We start from the raw sequence: 18328 nt of genomic DNA on the forward strand, positions 1-18328 counted from the left end.
TATAACACTTGATTTGTTTGCGCCTAAAACATATGTTTTATGGATATTTTCTTGTAGAAAAAATATTTTTATACGTTTGAGAGTGGTGGCTGTGATGGTGGAACGAAAGTGGAGGTAAAAGAGGTGGCACGGTGGTGGAGTGGCGGTGGTGAAACGAAAGTAAAGGTGAAAGAGGTGGCATGGTGGTAGAGCGGCGACAGTGATGATAGGTGGCTGTGATGATGGTGTGATGTGATATTAACAAAATTTTATTCTGAAAAATATTTTTTTATATTTTAAAGGTTGAAAATATTTTTTTATTCAAATAGACTTATTTTTCGTTGATTATAAAAAACATTTTTTTAATTAAATTTTATTTTTTATTGTATCAAATATCAAAAAATAAATAAAATATCTTCCTCCTAAACAAATCAGATGTAAATTTTTATTTTAGTTAAAATTCAAATACAAAACTTATTTTTTTGCAAGCACAAACGTGAAACATGAGTAGAATGGATGGCTATAATCCTTACTCAAATTCAATGTACAATTTTTAATTATATAATATGATAATAAATATAGAAATATGAAAATCTCAAATTAAGATTATATGGTTTACAATGCATTGAAAGTAAAAAAAAAAATTGTTGAAAATACTGCTCTATTGAAAAATGCATGTATAGGCTTTTTCCAGTGACACTTTGGACTGTCACAAAACTAAAGATTTTGTGATATAAATTTAATATTAATATGGATAACAAAAACACGATTTAATTATTTTGGAAGCAAAAGAATTATTATGAATAGTTTTGATCTTATTATCCCTTTAAATTAGATTAGAGCATGGATGTTTAATATAATCATGCACATAAATAATGATTATTAATAATTTTTTAGAAAAAATAATGAAATTTTTATGAACTTGAATCAAATAAATTATCCTTTTAATTTTCAATGAAAGGAAGTAAATAAACTAGAATACCACATAGTGAAGTCAAGTTACTATCACTATTTGGTAATGTTTTATGATTTGTTCATTATATTCATTTTCATTGAATCATGTAATTATTAAATTCAACATGAAATTTTCAAAAAAGCACCACTAAATTTTAAAAAAATATGATAATTATTCATGAAATAACGGGTCTTAGGCCCCGAACTATTCAGGCTGGCCTGGTCACTAGGCCCAATGGATCACTTCCACAGCACAATCCAACCCAAACATTTGCTATCAAATCGCAAAACTAGGGCTCCATAAATTGCGATCCCCTTCCCATTTTATAAGAGCCTTAACAGTTTGTCTCCAACGGTCGTGTAGCTCATTTCCTGTTGTTGCCTAATCTCTCTCTCTCTCTCTCAAAATCTCTCTCTTGCTCGACTCTCTCTCGCTTGAATCTCACTGTCCAAATCTCTCTTGCTCGACTAAATTTGAATCTCGATTGAATCACACTCTCACGTGATGAAGATTTGAATCTCACTTAAATCTCACTCTCACTCGATAACGGTTTCGATCAGACGTGATGAAGATTTGAATCTCACTTGAATCTCACTCTCACGTGATGAAGATTTCTATCGGCTATTGATGAGGATTTCGATCGATTTATAATCGAGATTCATAATTGGTAAGCTACTTTCATGTATGAATCCAACTCTCTGTCTCTTTCGGTAATCTACCATGTTTGTTTCATGCCTAGTTGCTGAATTTCTGTGTTGATTTCGATCGTTCTTTAATCTGTGTTGTTGATTTAATTTTTCAATTTCTTCTTTATCTCGTTGTTTTGATTAATTGATCCATGATTTTTCCAATTTTCCTGCTGATATATCTATATATAGACATATGTTTTTTTTTTTTTAATTGAATATATGGCCATCTATGGCAGCTTGACAGTACAGTTAGCTTACATGTTTAACATGCCTGTTGATTATAATTTACATATTTCGATGGTACAGTAGTTGGTGTAGTCTTAGTGTTGGGGGATTATTTGAAGGATGAACCATGGTTAAAGCTCCTCTGCAGCTACCTAAAGTATGAACTATTTTATTTGTAATTTTTATTTTCATGTTGCTACAAATCATGACATGTTTCATTTAAAATATTATAGGTTAAATCAATTTATATGTTTGCATGTTGAATTTTATTGATGAATTCAGCAGCTATTCATGACCTGCTGAATAATTTGAATGTGCGAAAGCTTAGGCCTTTTCGAGATTAGGATTGATTACTATGGAACTAGTGAAGATATGGATGATGAATGGATTTTGTCTAGATTAAGATGAAAGCAGTGTCGGAATGTAGTGACTACAAGCTGATTATCCAAATGATGAAGCTGGATAATCACAGGGATAGTGATACTCGAGAAACTTGTACTCTATTTGGCAAGAAAATCTCAGTTTTAAGTTGTTCACGTAAAAATTGATCGTTTTTAAAGTGTTTTGAGTAATTTAATTTCTGACTAAACAATTATGATTTGTGATTGTAATGACCTTTGAACTTGTTATCTCTTTGAAGTGTTAATGAAATACTGAAGTAAATATTTTTATTTTACTTTATTGAATATAAGGACTAAAATTTCATAGTCAGACATTGTAGATGACATAATCGTTAAATAATGTACAAAATGCAGAGTCAAGTTTTAGATGTTTACATTTATGAAAGCAGATGAACAACACATTGGAGCTATAATTTTGTGCATTTAGAAGGTGCTAGTATGAGGAAGGTTAAAAAAGACATTACTAGAATAACTTTTTGTTCCATCATTGTATGATATTACTTTAGGTGTTGTCAAGGCTACCATTATTGGAATGATTCTTTAGGAAAACTTGTGCCGGCTGTTGCTATTCTTTGGGCTTCACTACTAGAAAAGAAAAAAAAAAAATCTGATTAGGCTGAGTTAGATTCCTCAAATTTTGAAAACATTCACGGACCAGTTTAATTCCTCGGTTTTTTAACTGTATTTAAATTTACAACAACATCCACCACCACAATCCAGACTACTATGAACCTGCATTACTCTCTCTCTCACAGAGATTAGGAAGCTTATGTAAACTTAGCACATCGTCCACAATACAACGAACCTGCATCTCTCTCTCCCTCTCTCTCTCTCTCTCAGAGATTAGGAAGCTGTACTGAATCTAGACAAAAAATAACCTTGAATTGCAATTCACAAAAGAAAAGAAAATCCAATCGAAAATGGCTCTGTTGTTCCGTCAAGACAAAAAACAAAAAAAACTACTGCAAAATTCATGTGTCCCATACATCCCGTACCTATACCCAATTTATGTCTTGTTAACAGAGGTTCATATTGGGGAATATAAAAGTCCATATAACGAGTTTAAAGTGTTTGATTCCTAATTTTAGAAAATTCTACCACTTGTATTGTGTAAAAAATTTCAATCTTTATGCGTTAACAGCTTATTTTATACTTGATCTGTTTGTTACTTTGTTAGTTGTTTTGCTTTGATTTCTGCTTCAGAAATCTATGGATATAGCGCTCTCTCTCTCTGGCTTGGTTGCTTTGTATTTTTTTAGTACTAAATTTTTTTGTTTTGCTCAATTGGGTTTTTTGGATAGGATCAATGATGATTGATAAAAATTGTGTTATCTATCTATAATTCCCTTTAAAGGGATTGAAGATATTCATATTATTCTGAGATCCATTTACTACATGTTTTTGGTTCATTAGTTTTTATGTGTTCTTTTTATGGAAGCTATGGATTTATGTGAGCATCAGTGATGAGTAACCTTTTGTTATCCTTGCACTTTGATTTCTAGTGAAGAAAACTATGGGGAATGTTGACTCCGAGATGCTTTTCATTTTTTCATTTTCTGTTTTCTCCTATTTTCTCTCTAGGTTTTGTTTTCAACTTCATTATTGTACCACTTCAAAGTAATGGGTTTTGTATGATGCTTTCATTTGATGATATCAACCACTCCAATGGCCAAACTAACATTAAAGAATACATTTTGAAAACCTTCGAGTGTATATTTCTTTGAGGAAAACAATGTACATTTGAATGGTTTCTGTAGTATTATTGTTTGGGTAAAACCTTCACCAGACACAATATAGCTTTGCAAATTTTAAGTAGACGTTATTTCGTACACAATATAGCTTAGACAATTGCTAGAATTAATTTTTCACCAATTTTCTCAATTATTTATGACCAACTCCAAAATATCATAAATAATATTTTTTTATAAATATATGTCTAACCAAAACTATTAGTCTATTAGCTATATTTATTGAGCCAAAACTATCAAAAATAAAATAAATAACTTGATATTTAATTTAATGGTGTTAAAATTTAACGATTTTTTATTATTATTTTAATTAAAAAATAAAAATAATTAATTTGATTATAAAAAAATAGAAAGTCTTAATCGTAAAAGTCTTTTGAAACTATTTGTCTGAAAAATATCTTGAAGTAATCATAAAGTTGTGGTAGGTAGATAGCAATCTTGATGTAATCATAAAGTTGTGGTAGCTTGATAGCAGCCAGCAAGAACTTAACAGTTCTACCCAACTATCTGTCTAAAAAATAAGGTGATTTTGTCAAAATTCACTCCTAATAAAATTTTAATATATTAAAAATGAGCACAAAAAAAATTCTTAAAAAGTCTAACGCATATTATTATTATTATTAAAATATTAAATTTTAAAATAATATTGTAGATGTTAGTTTTTTTTAAAAAAAAATAGTATTTTTTAAAATTCTCTTAACAAGATCTATCAAATAAGATCCATATTGATTATAAAATTCTTTATAAAAAAAATATTACCGTCGAAATTGATTTAAAATAACATGTTATTTTATTTCACAATAATATGATACTTTGGCAATATTGTCTACGAAAAAAAAGATATTTTATTTTGTCCTTACTCAATTATGTATTTTTTTCTTAGGAAGTTTATGAAGCAAAATAAATTGGATTATCTTTTTCACTTAATAATGGTCTAATGGAAGAGTTTTGGCTAAATTTTCTTAAAATTTATACTTAATGATACAACCATGATGAGTATTTTGCTTTTCACCAAACAAGGGTCCAATTAAAGGGTTTTGGCTAAATTTACCCAATACACTCAAATACAAATACAAATACAAAAACTAAAAAAAATAAAAAAATAAATAATCAAATACAAAAAAATTATTCTATGAACTGTTTGAAAAATTAAAATTATAAAAAAAAATAATTTACAAACAGAATTTTAATACATAAAATTTTTGCTGAATGATACAACATAATGAGTATTTTGCCTTGAAATAAGATAATTACAAAAAACCACATTATTTTGTATATATATATATATATTTTTGATATGAAAATTATGTTTACAATTATTCAAAACAGTAATTGTCTTGCTCAATTAATTCAATGCATGTGGAATAAATTAGGAAAGTATGAGCATGCCTAGTCTCAACATTGTAGGCGATGAAAGTCCAAAGGAATCTGTAAATCTATGAACACAACCATGGAATCTGTAAATCTATGAACACAACCATAAATCAATTGTTGTCAGGAAATAGGGAGGCAAAGGCAGAGAGAGGATGGAGCTTGAACACTTCAGCCATGACTATCCCCTAATCCTCAAAACAGAGCACATGTATGATGATGATGGTGTTGTGAAAATTTCTTGCTACGCGTGTGAGCAACTAATAATCTCTGGTCAATCCTACTACGGTTGCAATCGTTGTTGGTTTTTCCTGCACAAATCATGTACAGAACTACCCAAGAAAATTACACATCCTTCTCATCTTGAACACCCCCTTACTCTCTTTTCAAACCCAACTTATAATTACTCAAGAAGCATTTGTGATGTCTGTAGAGAAAACTGCAACAAATTCATTTACCGTTGTTCCCCATGCGACTTCGATGTTGACTTGAAGGGTGCTTCGGTGGCATATAGTATTCAACAGAGGATTGAGCACAACTATCTTATTTCAAGGCAAACATGGTCTGGTAGATGTGGTGCCTGTAATGATGTTTTTCTTCGATTTGCATTTGTATGTGACCCTTGCAATCTGAATATTTCTGTTGGGTGTGCTGTTTTGCCGGGTACTGTTAGTCACAGATACGATAAACACCCATTCACCCTAACCTATTCCCCTCCTCCTCTCAAAGACCTGAACATGGATGAGGAGTACTATTGTGAGATTTGTGGGCGGGAAATAAATCCAAACTTATGGTTCTATCATTGTGTCATTTGTGATCAATCTCTTCATACACTCTGCAATCGTCCTATTGATTGGATTCCAAATGTCAAGTATTGGGAGACCATTGAATTCCATTACCATCACCTACACTTTCTCAGACGTGCCCACATCCCCTCGGAGAATAGTGATATTCAATCACCATGCAGCCAATGTGGCGAATGTTTCCAAGACGATTTGCATATATACTATCAATGTCCACTTTGTGTTTTTTTCCTCTACCGTTGTTCCTTCTCGAAAAAATAAAATTTGTAGAAACTGAAATTTGATGAAAATCTATTTGAAGATTTTCAAATCCTAATTGTCATAGTTTGGCGGTTCATTGGCTGAGCTATTTTTTAAATTTTAATTTTAATTTTAATTTTTGGTTGTTGATGATCCAATTATCAACAGAGGAATGAAATAATGTCCGGTTACAAAATAAAGTGAATATACTTCAAATTCAAAAATGTAATTTGTAGAGTTGATTGAGATTGCAAAATCTTACACTCAAGTCGGATCATAATAAGGATAAATTTAAACTATTAAAAGTTAATCACTCAAAATAATTTTTTTTGTGACAGTTTTTTACATGTCACTAAAAATTAACAATTAGTGACATTTTTTTGTCACGATTTTTATAAATTATCGCTAAAGCTTACAATTATTAACATTTTTTGTGACGAATTTCTTAGACTTTTGCTGATTTCTGCTTTAGAAATCTATGGATATAGCTCTCTCTGTGTCTGGCTTGGCTGCTCTGGTTTTTTTTTTTTATTAGTACTAAATTTTTTTTCTTTTGCTCAATTGTGTTTTTTTGGATAGGATCAATGATGATTGATAAAAACTGCGTTGTCTATCTGTAATTCCCTTAAAAGGGATTGAATATAGTCATATTATTCTGAGATCCATTTTACTACACTATTAGTTTTTGTTTTTTTCTTTTCTTTTTTGGCTCATTAGTTTTAATTAGGGGTGCAACTTGGGCGGGCTCAACCCAAGCAACCCGAGCCCAGCTCGAATTTTTTTAGGGCTTGGACAAAATATTTTCAAATTCGGTACGGGCTTGGGCAAAAATTCAGAAGTCCGAATTAAATTTGAGCGGGCTTGGACAAAGACGTCAAACAACCCGAGCAACCCGAAGCCCGAATTATATCTATATATATATAAATATATAAAAATATTAAATATACATATAAATTATTAGCCATTACATGATATTAAAGTAATTTATATTGTTAAATCATATTGAATATATATTATATATACAAATAACATAAAATTTTACTTTTTTTTCTTTTTATTTTCACTCATAAATTGTAAGAACTATTATAATGGCATCTCTATTACATTATATAAATTATTTATTTTGATGGTAGTAATGATTATTTAATAAATAAATAAATAAAATTGTAAATAGAGTCAAATTTTAATAATTTAATAATGTAGCTGCAAAAAACAAAAAAAAAAAAAAAAAAAAAAAAAAAAAAAAAAAAAACTAAAATTCATTTACAACTCGAGCAACTCGAGCAATTCGGGTTTAACTCGGGTCGGGCTTGGGCAGACAATCTCGGGTTACAATTCGGGCTTGGGCAGGTCTCAACACAACTTGGGCTGGGCTTGGACAACCTCCCAACCCGATCGAACCCGCCCAAGTTGCACCCCTAGTTTTAATGTGTTTTTTATGGAATCAATGGATTTATGTGAGCATCAATAATGAGTAAAACTTTTGTTATCCTTGCACATTGATTGCTAGTGAAGAAAACTATGGGGACTATTGACTCTGAGATGCTTTTCATTTTTTCATGTTCTGTTTTCTCCTATTTTCTCTATAGGTTTTGTTTTCAACTTCATTATTGTACCACTTAAAAATGTAATAGGTTTTGTATGATGCTTTCACTTGATGATATGAACCACTCCAATGGCCAAACTAACATTAAAGAATACATTTGAAAACCTTCAAATGTATGTTTGTTGGAGTGAAACAATATACATTTGAACGGTTTCTGTAGTATTATTGTTTGGGTAAAACCTTCACCAGACACAATATAGCTTTGCAAATTTAGAGTAAACATTATTTTGTACCCCTCGCTCAATGAGAAAATGTGTCAAACTCTACAAGATGAAACCTTAACAATAAGTCAAAATCTACAGGATCAAACCTATGGGACTTAAGGAATGATATAAAAAAAGAAAGGGAAAATATTAACTAAAAGTTGTCACGCCCCACTTTTTATTACTCGAAATCATTATCAAATTTATTACTTTAATTCAAGTTCAGAGATAACATGCGAAAACAAACTCAAATGCCCAACTAGAATTATTAAATAACAATTTTCTAATCCGAATGCAAATTAAATACAACGAGTGCATACTAAATAAACTACCCGTAGGCTTACATCATTAAAGAATCAAGAAGAAGGGTGTAACCCTTTTACAAGAATGGCATTCCGCCAACACAAAAGAGGCCCCGTGGCCAACAGATAAGAAGATCCAAAATCTTGTAGCACATCCCGACTATCACCTGAAAAAGATTCAACAACGTGGGATGAACATATAGTCCAATAGGGATCTCAACATGGTCCTCAACAATAACAACTTACAAATAGCTATGATCATGAATGCCCATTCTCATACTAGAATAGTAATGTGACAGTTTATACAAAATATACATATGTATGAACTTTTCTCAAAATTAGCCATTTCATTCAACACTGAAATCAATTCACATTTCTTTTCTTTTCATTACTGCTTTACCCAATCTTTCATGACAGTAACAATTCTAGAAAATAATTTTCACCAAGTCCATTACTTTCCCCCCATTTTTCGTATTTACAATAGATTTGTCTTTTTCAAAACATATTTTCGAACACTCAATTTCCTTCACATTTTCCAAATTCTCAAAATAGAATTTATGACTGTTCTCAATACGGTCATATCTATACATGCATACCTTTAGTAAAAAGGGAGATAACAAATCATCAACATGTATTTAATCAACAAATGAGGCAGCTCGGCCCTCCAAAACTGTAACTATCGTAACCCATAAAGTACTCAGATACACTGAGACCACGATGATAAAAGCTCTACTCTACCTGCCATAGGCACGGTAAGCTAAGGATACACCTACAGCCAATGATAAGCCAAGTTCTTCAGACACAAGTTGAAAGGTATTGGTACCTAGTCCAAGTTCTCCAGATACAAGTTGGAAGGCATTGGTACCTAGTCCACATTCTCCAGGCGCAAGCTGGAAGGTAATGGTACCCCTCATTATAAGCGCAGTATATAACTCCAACCATCTCAATATAACAAAGCACAACCAACAAGTGTAATACATATACATAAACTATTCAACAATGTCCAACCAACACAAGTGTAATGCATACACAATGATTCAACACAACAATGTCATCCTCCACCGATGACCAAGGACAAAACCTCTAGATGCAGGTATTCAATACACCTATTAAAAGAGATTCAACTCCCAAGCAATCTTAAACCCAACAACGACACTAGAATGATAATCAAAGATAAATCCTCCGAACGCGTGTATTCGACACTCAGGATATAATAGTTCAATCCTCACATTCATTTTCCAAGACTCACATAGAGTTATCATTTTATTTTCCATTTTCAAGATCAACTTTCATAGTTTTCCAAGCTAACATGTTCCACCACTTTTTCCAAAACACTTTTCCATTTCAAAAACAATTTCCATTCTTTTCATTTCACAAAACCAATCACATAGATAATACAACGATGACTCATCTTAGTCCAATATATTCATTTCAACATAACCCCAATGCCATAGTTAAACCCTTAGCCATTAACTCAATTTCACAACTTATGTTAACAATAGAGATTTACAAACATTGATCAACTACCCTCCATTTTAATTTACCAAATCAAAATATAATTTAGGGCTTTTTCTTCTTTTCAACAATAACATGCTAGTTTACTCCCCAATTAGTCCAAAGGACAACCAATGATAATAAACCCATATTCAAACAACCAACCCTAGGTTCCTCTCATGATTTTCAACAAATCCAACCTAAATGTGATTTTCACGCAATACAAAACTACCACATGTCTATCTATAGACGGAGTATTGAAAAAGAGCAAGGAAATCCCTACTTCAAATGGAGAACCCAAGGAGAAGAAGAGAGAAACTCGAAAGTGCTCCAAACCCAAACTTTTTCGGATTGATAAGTAACCCACACCAAGCTCTACACTTTTTACAAAGGCCAAAAGGTAGGAGATCACTAGAAGTAGATGGTTTCTTAGAGAGAAGATGAAGTTTAGAGTGAGGTGCTCTCCAATGGAGGTTTTGAAAAAGTAAGAGAGAGAAAGAAAGTCAAAAACTGATCCAAAAAGTGAAATCCCGAACTGATATAAAAACAGGTCTGCTCGAGCGTGGAACTCCCCGCTCGAGCGTCAGACACAGACTTACGCTCGAGTGTCAAAATCTCCGCTCGAGCGCCAGATGCACACTTCCAGAAGTTCTGCAGACGATGGTCCTCGCTCGAGCGTGAAAGTGGACGCTCGAGTATCCAATGACCTGTAGACCGAAATATTGAGAGATGAATAATCACGCTCGAGCGTCAAAATGCCTGCTCGAGCGGAGAAGCAAAAACAAAGGTCCCGTTCGAGCGTCAAAATCCCCGCTCGAGCGTGAAGGCCAAAAATTGGGCATCAACACTCGGTTTCCAAACACAACCAACCAGTTTCAAACCTGCCCAACACAACCCAAGACCCCAATACGGAGAGTAAGGTATGGGAACAAGAATAAGACAACAACACATCCACGGAACCGAGTCCGGGATACAACAAACAAGGAAGGGAAAACCGGGATCGCTATAAAAGTAAAAAAAAAAATAAGTAAATAAAAATGAAGTAGAAAAGCCAGATTCCTTGGTTTTATAAAAAAATTTAGGGTATAAATTTGGATCAAGGTGTGGATGTGTCTTTTTTTTAGATGGTAAGGTGTGGATGTGTTTGAGATGACTTTAGTTTTTGGATTGTGTTTAATTTATGAATTTTGGGAGTAATTTGTAAAGAAAAAAAAAATAAATAGAAAAGGCAAATGTAATATAACTATATTTTTTAAAATTTTCTTTTCTAATTTTTCTTAAATTCATAAATCAAACATGAGGGTTTTAAACTTTAATGGTTCAAGACTAGTTACTACAGTCTACAAGTTGTGATTTGATTATGACTTGGATAGTAATTTAAAAAATAAAGGAAAATGTGAATACAATATAAATCTAACTATTCACTTTTTAAAATTTTAATTTGAATTCTTGATTCCCAAACACAATCTTAATGGAGTATGTTTTTTTAGATGAGAATCTTAATTAGCGAGGTACGAAAAATCAAAAAAAATTCGATTATATCGATTGAATCTGACCAAATTAGTTATATTTGATTAGTTTTTTTAGCAAAAATTGTGCGTTTTTAAATTTGATATTTTTTTTTTTTTTGTTCTTGGTTTGGTATTGGTTCAAGCACCTTGTGCACCGGACTAAATCGAAATCAATCACTTCAACATATATTGTATTTATAATAGATATATATATATATATATAATTTAATAATATAATGATATTAATAAGTATAATAAATTATTAACCTTAATTAATTAACTTTATCATCTTTATAACTTAAATTTGTAAATTCTTATTATATATAATCTTAATTCTAATTAATTATTCTTGAAATTTTAGTATTTTTAAACTTTTTTTTGTTTTTATTTTTGTAAATTTAGGATTTGAAAAGTATTTATTAAATGGATGAATTGGATATGTTTGATGTAACGCCTTCAAAATGATACATAAAACCCACATTCTTGACATGCATAGACATAAGAGAATAAAACATATTTCTATTTATCAGAGTATTCATTACAAAAGTATTACATGTTGACAACAAAAGTAAATGCTTTACAGGCTTACAACTTTCCAAGCCAACACTTGGTCACAAGAAGAAAGTACTAACTCAAATACATATTAAACCCTTGGCTTGAATTTACATGTAATACAACAAAAGATAACAAAACAACAAAAGGAGTTTTCAACTCCCAGAACCTCCCAAGCTATATTCTTGGAGGTGGCATATCACCTAGACCTGAAAATGATGTCTCATATAGGGTGAGCCACAGCCCAGTAGAGATATACTAAACCAAATATGAACAATGACTAAAACAATAGCATTTGATAGATGGTTAACACTTATAAACCAATTTATATCACAATACAGTTTCATGACAATCATGTCCATGTTTCATTCCACTTTCTTTTACTTATCCAAATCATTTCTTAAACACGGCTCAGAACCTGGCCAAACAGTTAAATGAGACTACATCTCACATTAAAACACTTCCTTGATTCACAATTCAAATAAGTCTACAACTCACAATTAAAAACACTTCCATACTTCAAATAATATACATATTCGCTGTATTAACACTTCCATTTAATATACATATTTGCTGTATTAACACTTCAATCTGATACACATATTTGCTGTATTAATGGAGTTCATCCCCTATCTCCTCCCAAACAGGTTTGAGAGTCCATCCCCTATCTTCCCTCAAACCATGGAGTACATCCCCTATCTCCTCCCACACAATACACATATTCCAAGTATATAAACAATTATCATATACAAGGATCAATCAATACACATATTTGATGTATTATTCCAACCGTCATATTCAATGACATATTCAATGTGATTAGTTTCGCTTTTCCCTAATCAACATGCAGTGTCTCCAACAATCAAGACTATCCCCCACCAATAGCCCAAAGCAGATATTTCTAAACAGAAAATAAATGCCTTAAACAGATATAATATCAACATTTTCGTAGGTAAGTGATTAATTTATCCAACTCCACCATTCAACTTTATAATTCTCCAATTTCATAATTCTCAACTCAATTTCTCATTTCCCCAAAATTAATTATACAAATTAATTTATCATAATAATTAGGGCATTTTCCCCATATTTCACATATCAACCCTAAGGTTCGATTTCACCAATCTTGCAACATAAATTCCATTTTTCAATGTTTCACATACATGGGCTTTAATATTTGAAAACCCCTCTTTTATAAATTACATAACAAACCCTAACTTTCTCAATATTTCCCAACAATACCAACTAATCAAAATGACCAAAGTTTATGTAAAAACTCATAAGATGGAGTAGAATATCCCTACCTCGAAATGGAGAGACCAAAAGGAGAAGAAGGTGAAAGTCCAAAGTGCTCCAAATCCACAAATTTTCAGATTAAAAGGAAGCCCAAGTCACCCTCTATCCTTCTTACAAAGAAGTTAGGGTAGAAACACACTATAAGTAGATCAATCCCTAGAGAGAATGTGTATAGAGAGAGAGAGAGAGAGAACGGATCTAGGGTTTGAAAGAAAAAGGGGATGAAAAAGTGAAGTGTAATCCCGCTGCTGTCTACTGATATAACACAGGCTCGCTCGAGCGAAGAAGTGGTCGCTCGAACGACCAGACATAAAGAACCCTCACTCGAGCGTAGAAAGCCTCGCTCGAGCCAACAATTCGAAGCTTCAGGTCTGCAACCCAGAAGCACGCTCGAGCGAAGAAAAAGTCGCTCGAGCGAAGAACACCAAAACATAGTCCTCGCTCGCTCGAGCAAAGGAAAGCTCGCTCGAGCCAAGGATTGCAACTCTCAGGTCCAGAACCAGACGCCGACGCACGCTCGAGCGCAAGACTTCTAGCTTGAGCCACCAGACACAACACCCAACTCTCGCTCGAGCGAAGGAACCTTGGCCGAGCGAAGGATCAAAAACAAAGGGCTCGCTCGAGCAACAAAAGCCTCGCTCAAGCGAAGATACAAAATTCTAGGCAGCAACACTTGGTTCAAACTCACTACCAACCTGTAACAAACCTGCCCAACACATCCTATAACTCAAATACAAAGTATTGAAGGACGGAACAATATATAAACAATAACCAATACTACGAAACCTAAGTCCGGAATACTATACATAAAGGAGAAAACCTGGGATCGCTATATTTGAAATGGTAGACAAATAATTAATTTAATATTTTTATATAAATTAGTGATTATATTTAAAAATGGCTCAAGTTTGAAAGATTTTAAATCGATTAAAATGCATCAAACCGAACTATTTCAATTAGTTCGATGAGATTTGATGAGAGAAACGGTCTGTATCAGTATTCAAAATAATAAAACCGATATTATCGATTCATGTATGAGAAGGTTCAAGAATGTAGTCTAAAAATTTGAAGATTTTTGAAGAAAACTCAAATTCTCTAGAAATGATGAGAGGTATGTTGATATTTCGAGATGCTTCAATTAGTGCCGAGAAGATGGGTAGCTTATGATTAACAAGAAGCATCTTGTACCCGCTCAATGCCCCTTCAACACAGATTTGGACCAAGTAGCTTTCCTCTACAGCCTCGTGACAGTCCACGGCTTTGTCTTGGAACCTCTTCACATATTCGAAAATGTCTTCACCCTCTTACTGCTTTTCCTTACACAGGGTGAGTGTGGTCACTTTCTCGGCCACCTGAAAGAATTTGGTGTGGAATTTGTTGACCATCTCCTCCCAACTTTAGATAAAGTTTGGGGCCACGTTAACATACTAACTATATGCTCGATTGGTAAGGGACTTGGAGAATTCTCTCAGTCGGAGGACATGATTTGAACCATGAATCCCCAAAGTCTCAATGAACCAAACAACATGTTCTCGAGCATTTCCTTACTTGCCATCGAATTTGATGAACTTCAGCACCGCGTACCCCTTTGGGTATGGATAGCTCAACATCTCAATAGGGTATGGTGGCTTGACATCCAGATCGGGCAAAGAGGGTAAAGTCCTTTTGCCCCGTTCGAGATCGAACATGGCTTGCGCATTAGTAAGAGTGATAAATTATTGAGGGAGAGAACTTGATGGTGGTATTCCCGGGACTTGGCTTGTAGACCCGAAGACCGAGCTTGGAGCGACTTGGCTATTTGGGTGTTGAGAATTCACCATCGGTGTAAGAACGTAGTGATATTGACCATTGGCATCTATAGATATGACATTCGATGCTAGAGCGTTGAATTGAGTTCCATAAACTCCGTTACACACCATGGATATGCCAGGTTGAGCTTGGAAAGCCGTTGTCGGAGCCAAAGGAGACCCACTCAGTACATGAGTAGAATTTATAATCGGTGGAACAAAATTAGGCATGGATGAAGCACCATTTTGTAGAGAAATTTCTGCGGGCCTTCCTTGAACTTCCACAGCTGATGGAACACCATTCATCGCGCCGGAAACTACTCCAACCACCGCTGGACCATGGCTCAATCCTCCAGGTGCATGATTTTGCGCTCCATGGGCCACAGGTTGGCCATGACTTGTTCCTCCTAACACTTGATTTTGCACACCATTTTAAGCAACTTCAAAGAGAATTGGGGGTGGGTCTTGATGGTTTTGACCATTCCCAACATCACCATGAAGTTGTTGATGCTTGCCAACGCCGACTTGACCTCTATTTGTTGCTGGTGGTGCGAAATTCGAACCCATCACCAACATGGTGTGGGTGAGATTTTGAAGGGTTGTGAGAATCTCTTGTTGAGTGTGTTGGAGTCCTTGAAAGGCTTCAAGGATGAGAGGTGCGTCTTGAACTTGAGTCCTCTCATTATCACCGTTGGAAGAGCCTTGTTGATGAACTTCTTCCTCTCTCGCCATCTTCACTAGAGTTGTGTAGATTCCGGATCTTGTTGAGACTATTAACCAATCTGCCTCCCCGGTGGAGTCGGCAAATGTATGAGAGGGTTCAAGAATGTGGTCTAAAAATTCAAAGATCTTTAAAGAAAACGCGAATTCTCTAGAAATGATGAGAGGCTTAGATTCTTCAACGGTCACAACTAGAAACACAATAGCAAAAAGATGATGGAGATAAGAGATTGGGTGAAGAAGAAGGCAAAGTAATTAGAGAGAGAATAATGGCAAGGTTCTCCCATAGATTTTCCACTTTCACTCTCAAGGTAGATAATTGAGAAGGGAAATTAGTTCTTTCCCAAAAAATGTCTCTCCAAAATCTATCCCTTGTAAAGCTATGGGTGGGTGCTATTTATAGGCACCTCATGATGTAGAATGGAGCCCATGTGCAAGGTACATGGAAATATTCTCTCTAACCACCTTGTCCAAGAAAGTGACCTCTCCAAGGATGAAGAAAACCCCGAAGAGGAGATCAACCTCTCGGCGAACCCTTCTTCTTAGCCACACCTAACCAATGATCGCCAATCATCCCAAAGGGTCAGGGGTAGTCCAAGAGGATGTCTTACCGCAGAAGGGTCAGGGGTAGTTCAAGAGAACGCCCTGCTGCAAATATTGCCGAGTATCAAGGACCCTCTAGATCGTGCCACCTCGACCCAGGTATAGGCTTGTTTAACCGAAGAGTGAATTTATCTTCACACACCATCCTCGGGATCGGGTCCTTTGTTCGGACTCCATTACGCCCCTGGTTCTGGTGCGTAGATCCCAGAAAGCTCCGAGCTCGCAAGTGTTCTGGGACTTATTAATGGAGCGGCTTCTAGATTGCGTCTAAATCCATTCAAAGCCAAGCACTTCGGATCTCTAGGTTCGTAGATTCGAACCCTTTCTAGCCTGAGCTCAAATAGGTCTCTAGGTTCGTGGTTCTGAACCCTTTCAAGATTAAGCCAATACCTCGGCTAATGGATCTCCTCCGAGGGTTTCATCTCTTTTGAAAGCAATGGTTAACCTTGTGGAACACTCGTATCATATGGGCCTCCTCAGAGTACCCAAATGTCTTCTCTCACTCCACTCTTGCAATCGAAGAAGAGCTACAGCCTTTCAAGCAATATCAGAACCGTCTTGCTACCTTGGATTATATCATGGCACTAGAAAGTGATGTTTTTGTTTACACATATGATGGGAACATGGAAAAGGTAGTGCAAGGGCATAGATGGTTTGAAGGATTTCCAAAGACCATAAACCCCGACAGGTACATTGTCTTAGGCTCTTTTCTATTCATACTTTCACCTTTAAATTGTAAGTTAGATTACTAATATTTGACACTTTATCATTTTCAAAAAAAATTTTGTTAGATTGATTGATCATTCGGATGAGGGTGCTATGTCTTGGGAAAAGTTTTCTTTAGAGGTTAAGAGGTTGCACTCGGATAGACTTGGAGCACCATATCTTAGACTGCTGGGAGAATCACCAAGGCTAGAAGAGAATTTTTATGTAAATCCTTTTCTTGGTTGTGTCTGTAATAGTTCTGAGGAGCAACTTGACTATAGACCAAATTTATCGGTTGCTTCACAAAGATAGTGTTTCAGTTTTAGTTAGAAATATAAATTTGGCCTCTCCTGTTAAGTATACGAACCCTATGCTTTGAAGGTGGCCAATATGGGTTTTCAAAAGAAACTGCATTTTTCAGAATTCAGGAGTGGTGATGGCAGCCAACTGGACAGAGGAGAGTCTCGAGGTTAATTTGATTGTTCCAGAAGCAAGTTTCAGTTTTGATGTACAAAATAGATAAAGAACATACATGGGAAGAAGTAGAGAAGGTTATAGATCATTGATAATAATGCACACAGGTCAGTTACAAAGCATAGTGAAACTCTCTATGTGAATGTGGAGTACTTCCAAGTTCATAATCTATTCATTATTCTTTCTTTGATTGTCAAAATTCATTTGTTAAATAAGGCTTTCTCACAAAGTTGGATGTAATATTTGATTAAATATCATAATAGAAAGTTCTTCCACATTTGTCAAAATTATTTTCTTTTGTCATGATTTATACGTTGCTCAAAATGATAGATGGTTTGTCTAGTAAGAAATTGTGATGGTGGCTTTGAATCTTCCTTTTCCTCTCTTATACATTCTTCATGTGCAAATGCAACATTTGGGGTGTTTATAGATCAGGTTTAGTGACTATGTTGAGAAACAAACAAGTTTGGTGTCTCAATATCGACTAATCCAACATTTTAGTTTTAGGTTTTTATACCCCAAATTTACTCCACTTATTCTTCTTCTTCTAGTATTTTATGTGCATAATGTAGCTCAGGTTTCTAAAATGGTGTGCATAATGCAGCTAGACAATAAGAATTCGGCTTCATTATATCCATGAGACAAATTGTTAAAAGCGACAAAA

The 18328-nt window shown here is 34.2% G+C and overlaps 1 protein-coding gene and 4 non-coding genes across 5 annotated transcripts; all 5 read left to right on the forward strand.

Moving 5' to 3' along the window:
- Positions 1–3547: 3547 nt before the first annotated feature.
- Positions 3548–3638, forward strand: LOC114258372 (small nucleolar RNA snoR27). The gene has a single exon (XR_003627946.2). It is a non-coding gene; the product is annotated as a small nucleolar RNA snoR27 (small nucleolar RNA).
- A 62-nt stretch (positions 3639–3700) lies between these two features.
- LOC114258373 (small nucleolar RNA snoR26) lies at positions 3701–3789 on the forward strand. The gene has a single exon (XR_003627947.2). It is a non-coding gene; the product is annotated as a small nucleolar RNA snoR26 (small nucleolar RNA).
- Positions 3790–5523: 1734 nt separating this feature from the next.
- Positions 5524–7006, forward strand: LOC145818965 (protein VACUOLELESS GAMETOPHYTES-like). Its single transcript, XM_082912937.1, has 2 exons — positions 5524–6239; positions 6991–7006. The coding sequence occupies exons 1-2, from the start codon at positions 5524–5526 to the stop codon at positions 7004–7006; spliced, it is 732 nt and encodes a 243-aa protein (XP_082769063.1).
- On the forward strand, positions 6988–7078 carry LOC145820785 (small nucleolar RNA snoR27). Its single transcript, XR_014362845.1, has one exon. It is a non-coding gene; the product is annotated as a small nucleolar RNA snoR27 (small nucleolar RNA).
- A 791-nt stretch (positions 7079–7869) lies between these two features.
- LOC145820783 (small nucleolar RNA snoR26) lies at positions 7870–7959 on the forward strand. Its single transcript, XR_014362843.1, has one exon. It is a non-coding gene; the product is annotated as a small nucleolar RNA snoR26 (small nucleolar RNA).
- Positions 7960–18328: the final 10369 nt, after the last annotated feature.

The sequence above is a fragment of the Camellia sinensis genome, chromosome 2, assembly GCF_055761805.1.
Source record: "Camellia sinensis isolate YWXY chromosome 2, ASM5576180v1, whole genome shotgun sequence".
Lineage (NCBI taxonomy): Eukaryota > Viridiplantae > Streptophyta > Magnoliopsida > Ericales > Theaceae > Camellia > Camellia sinensis.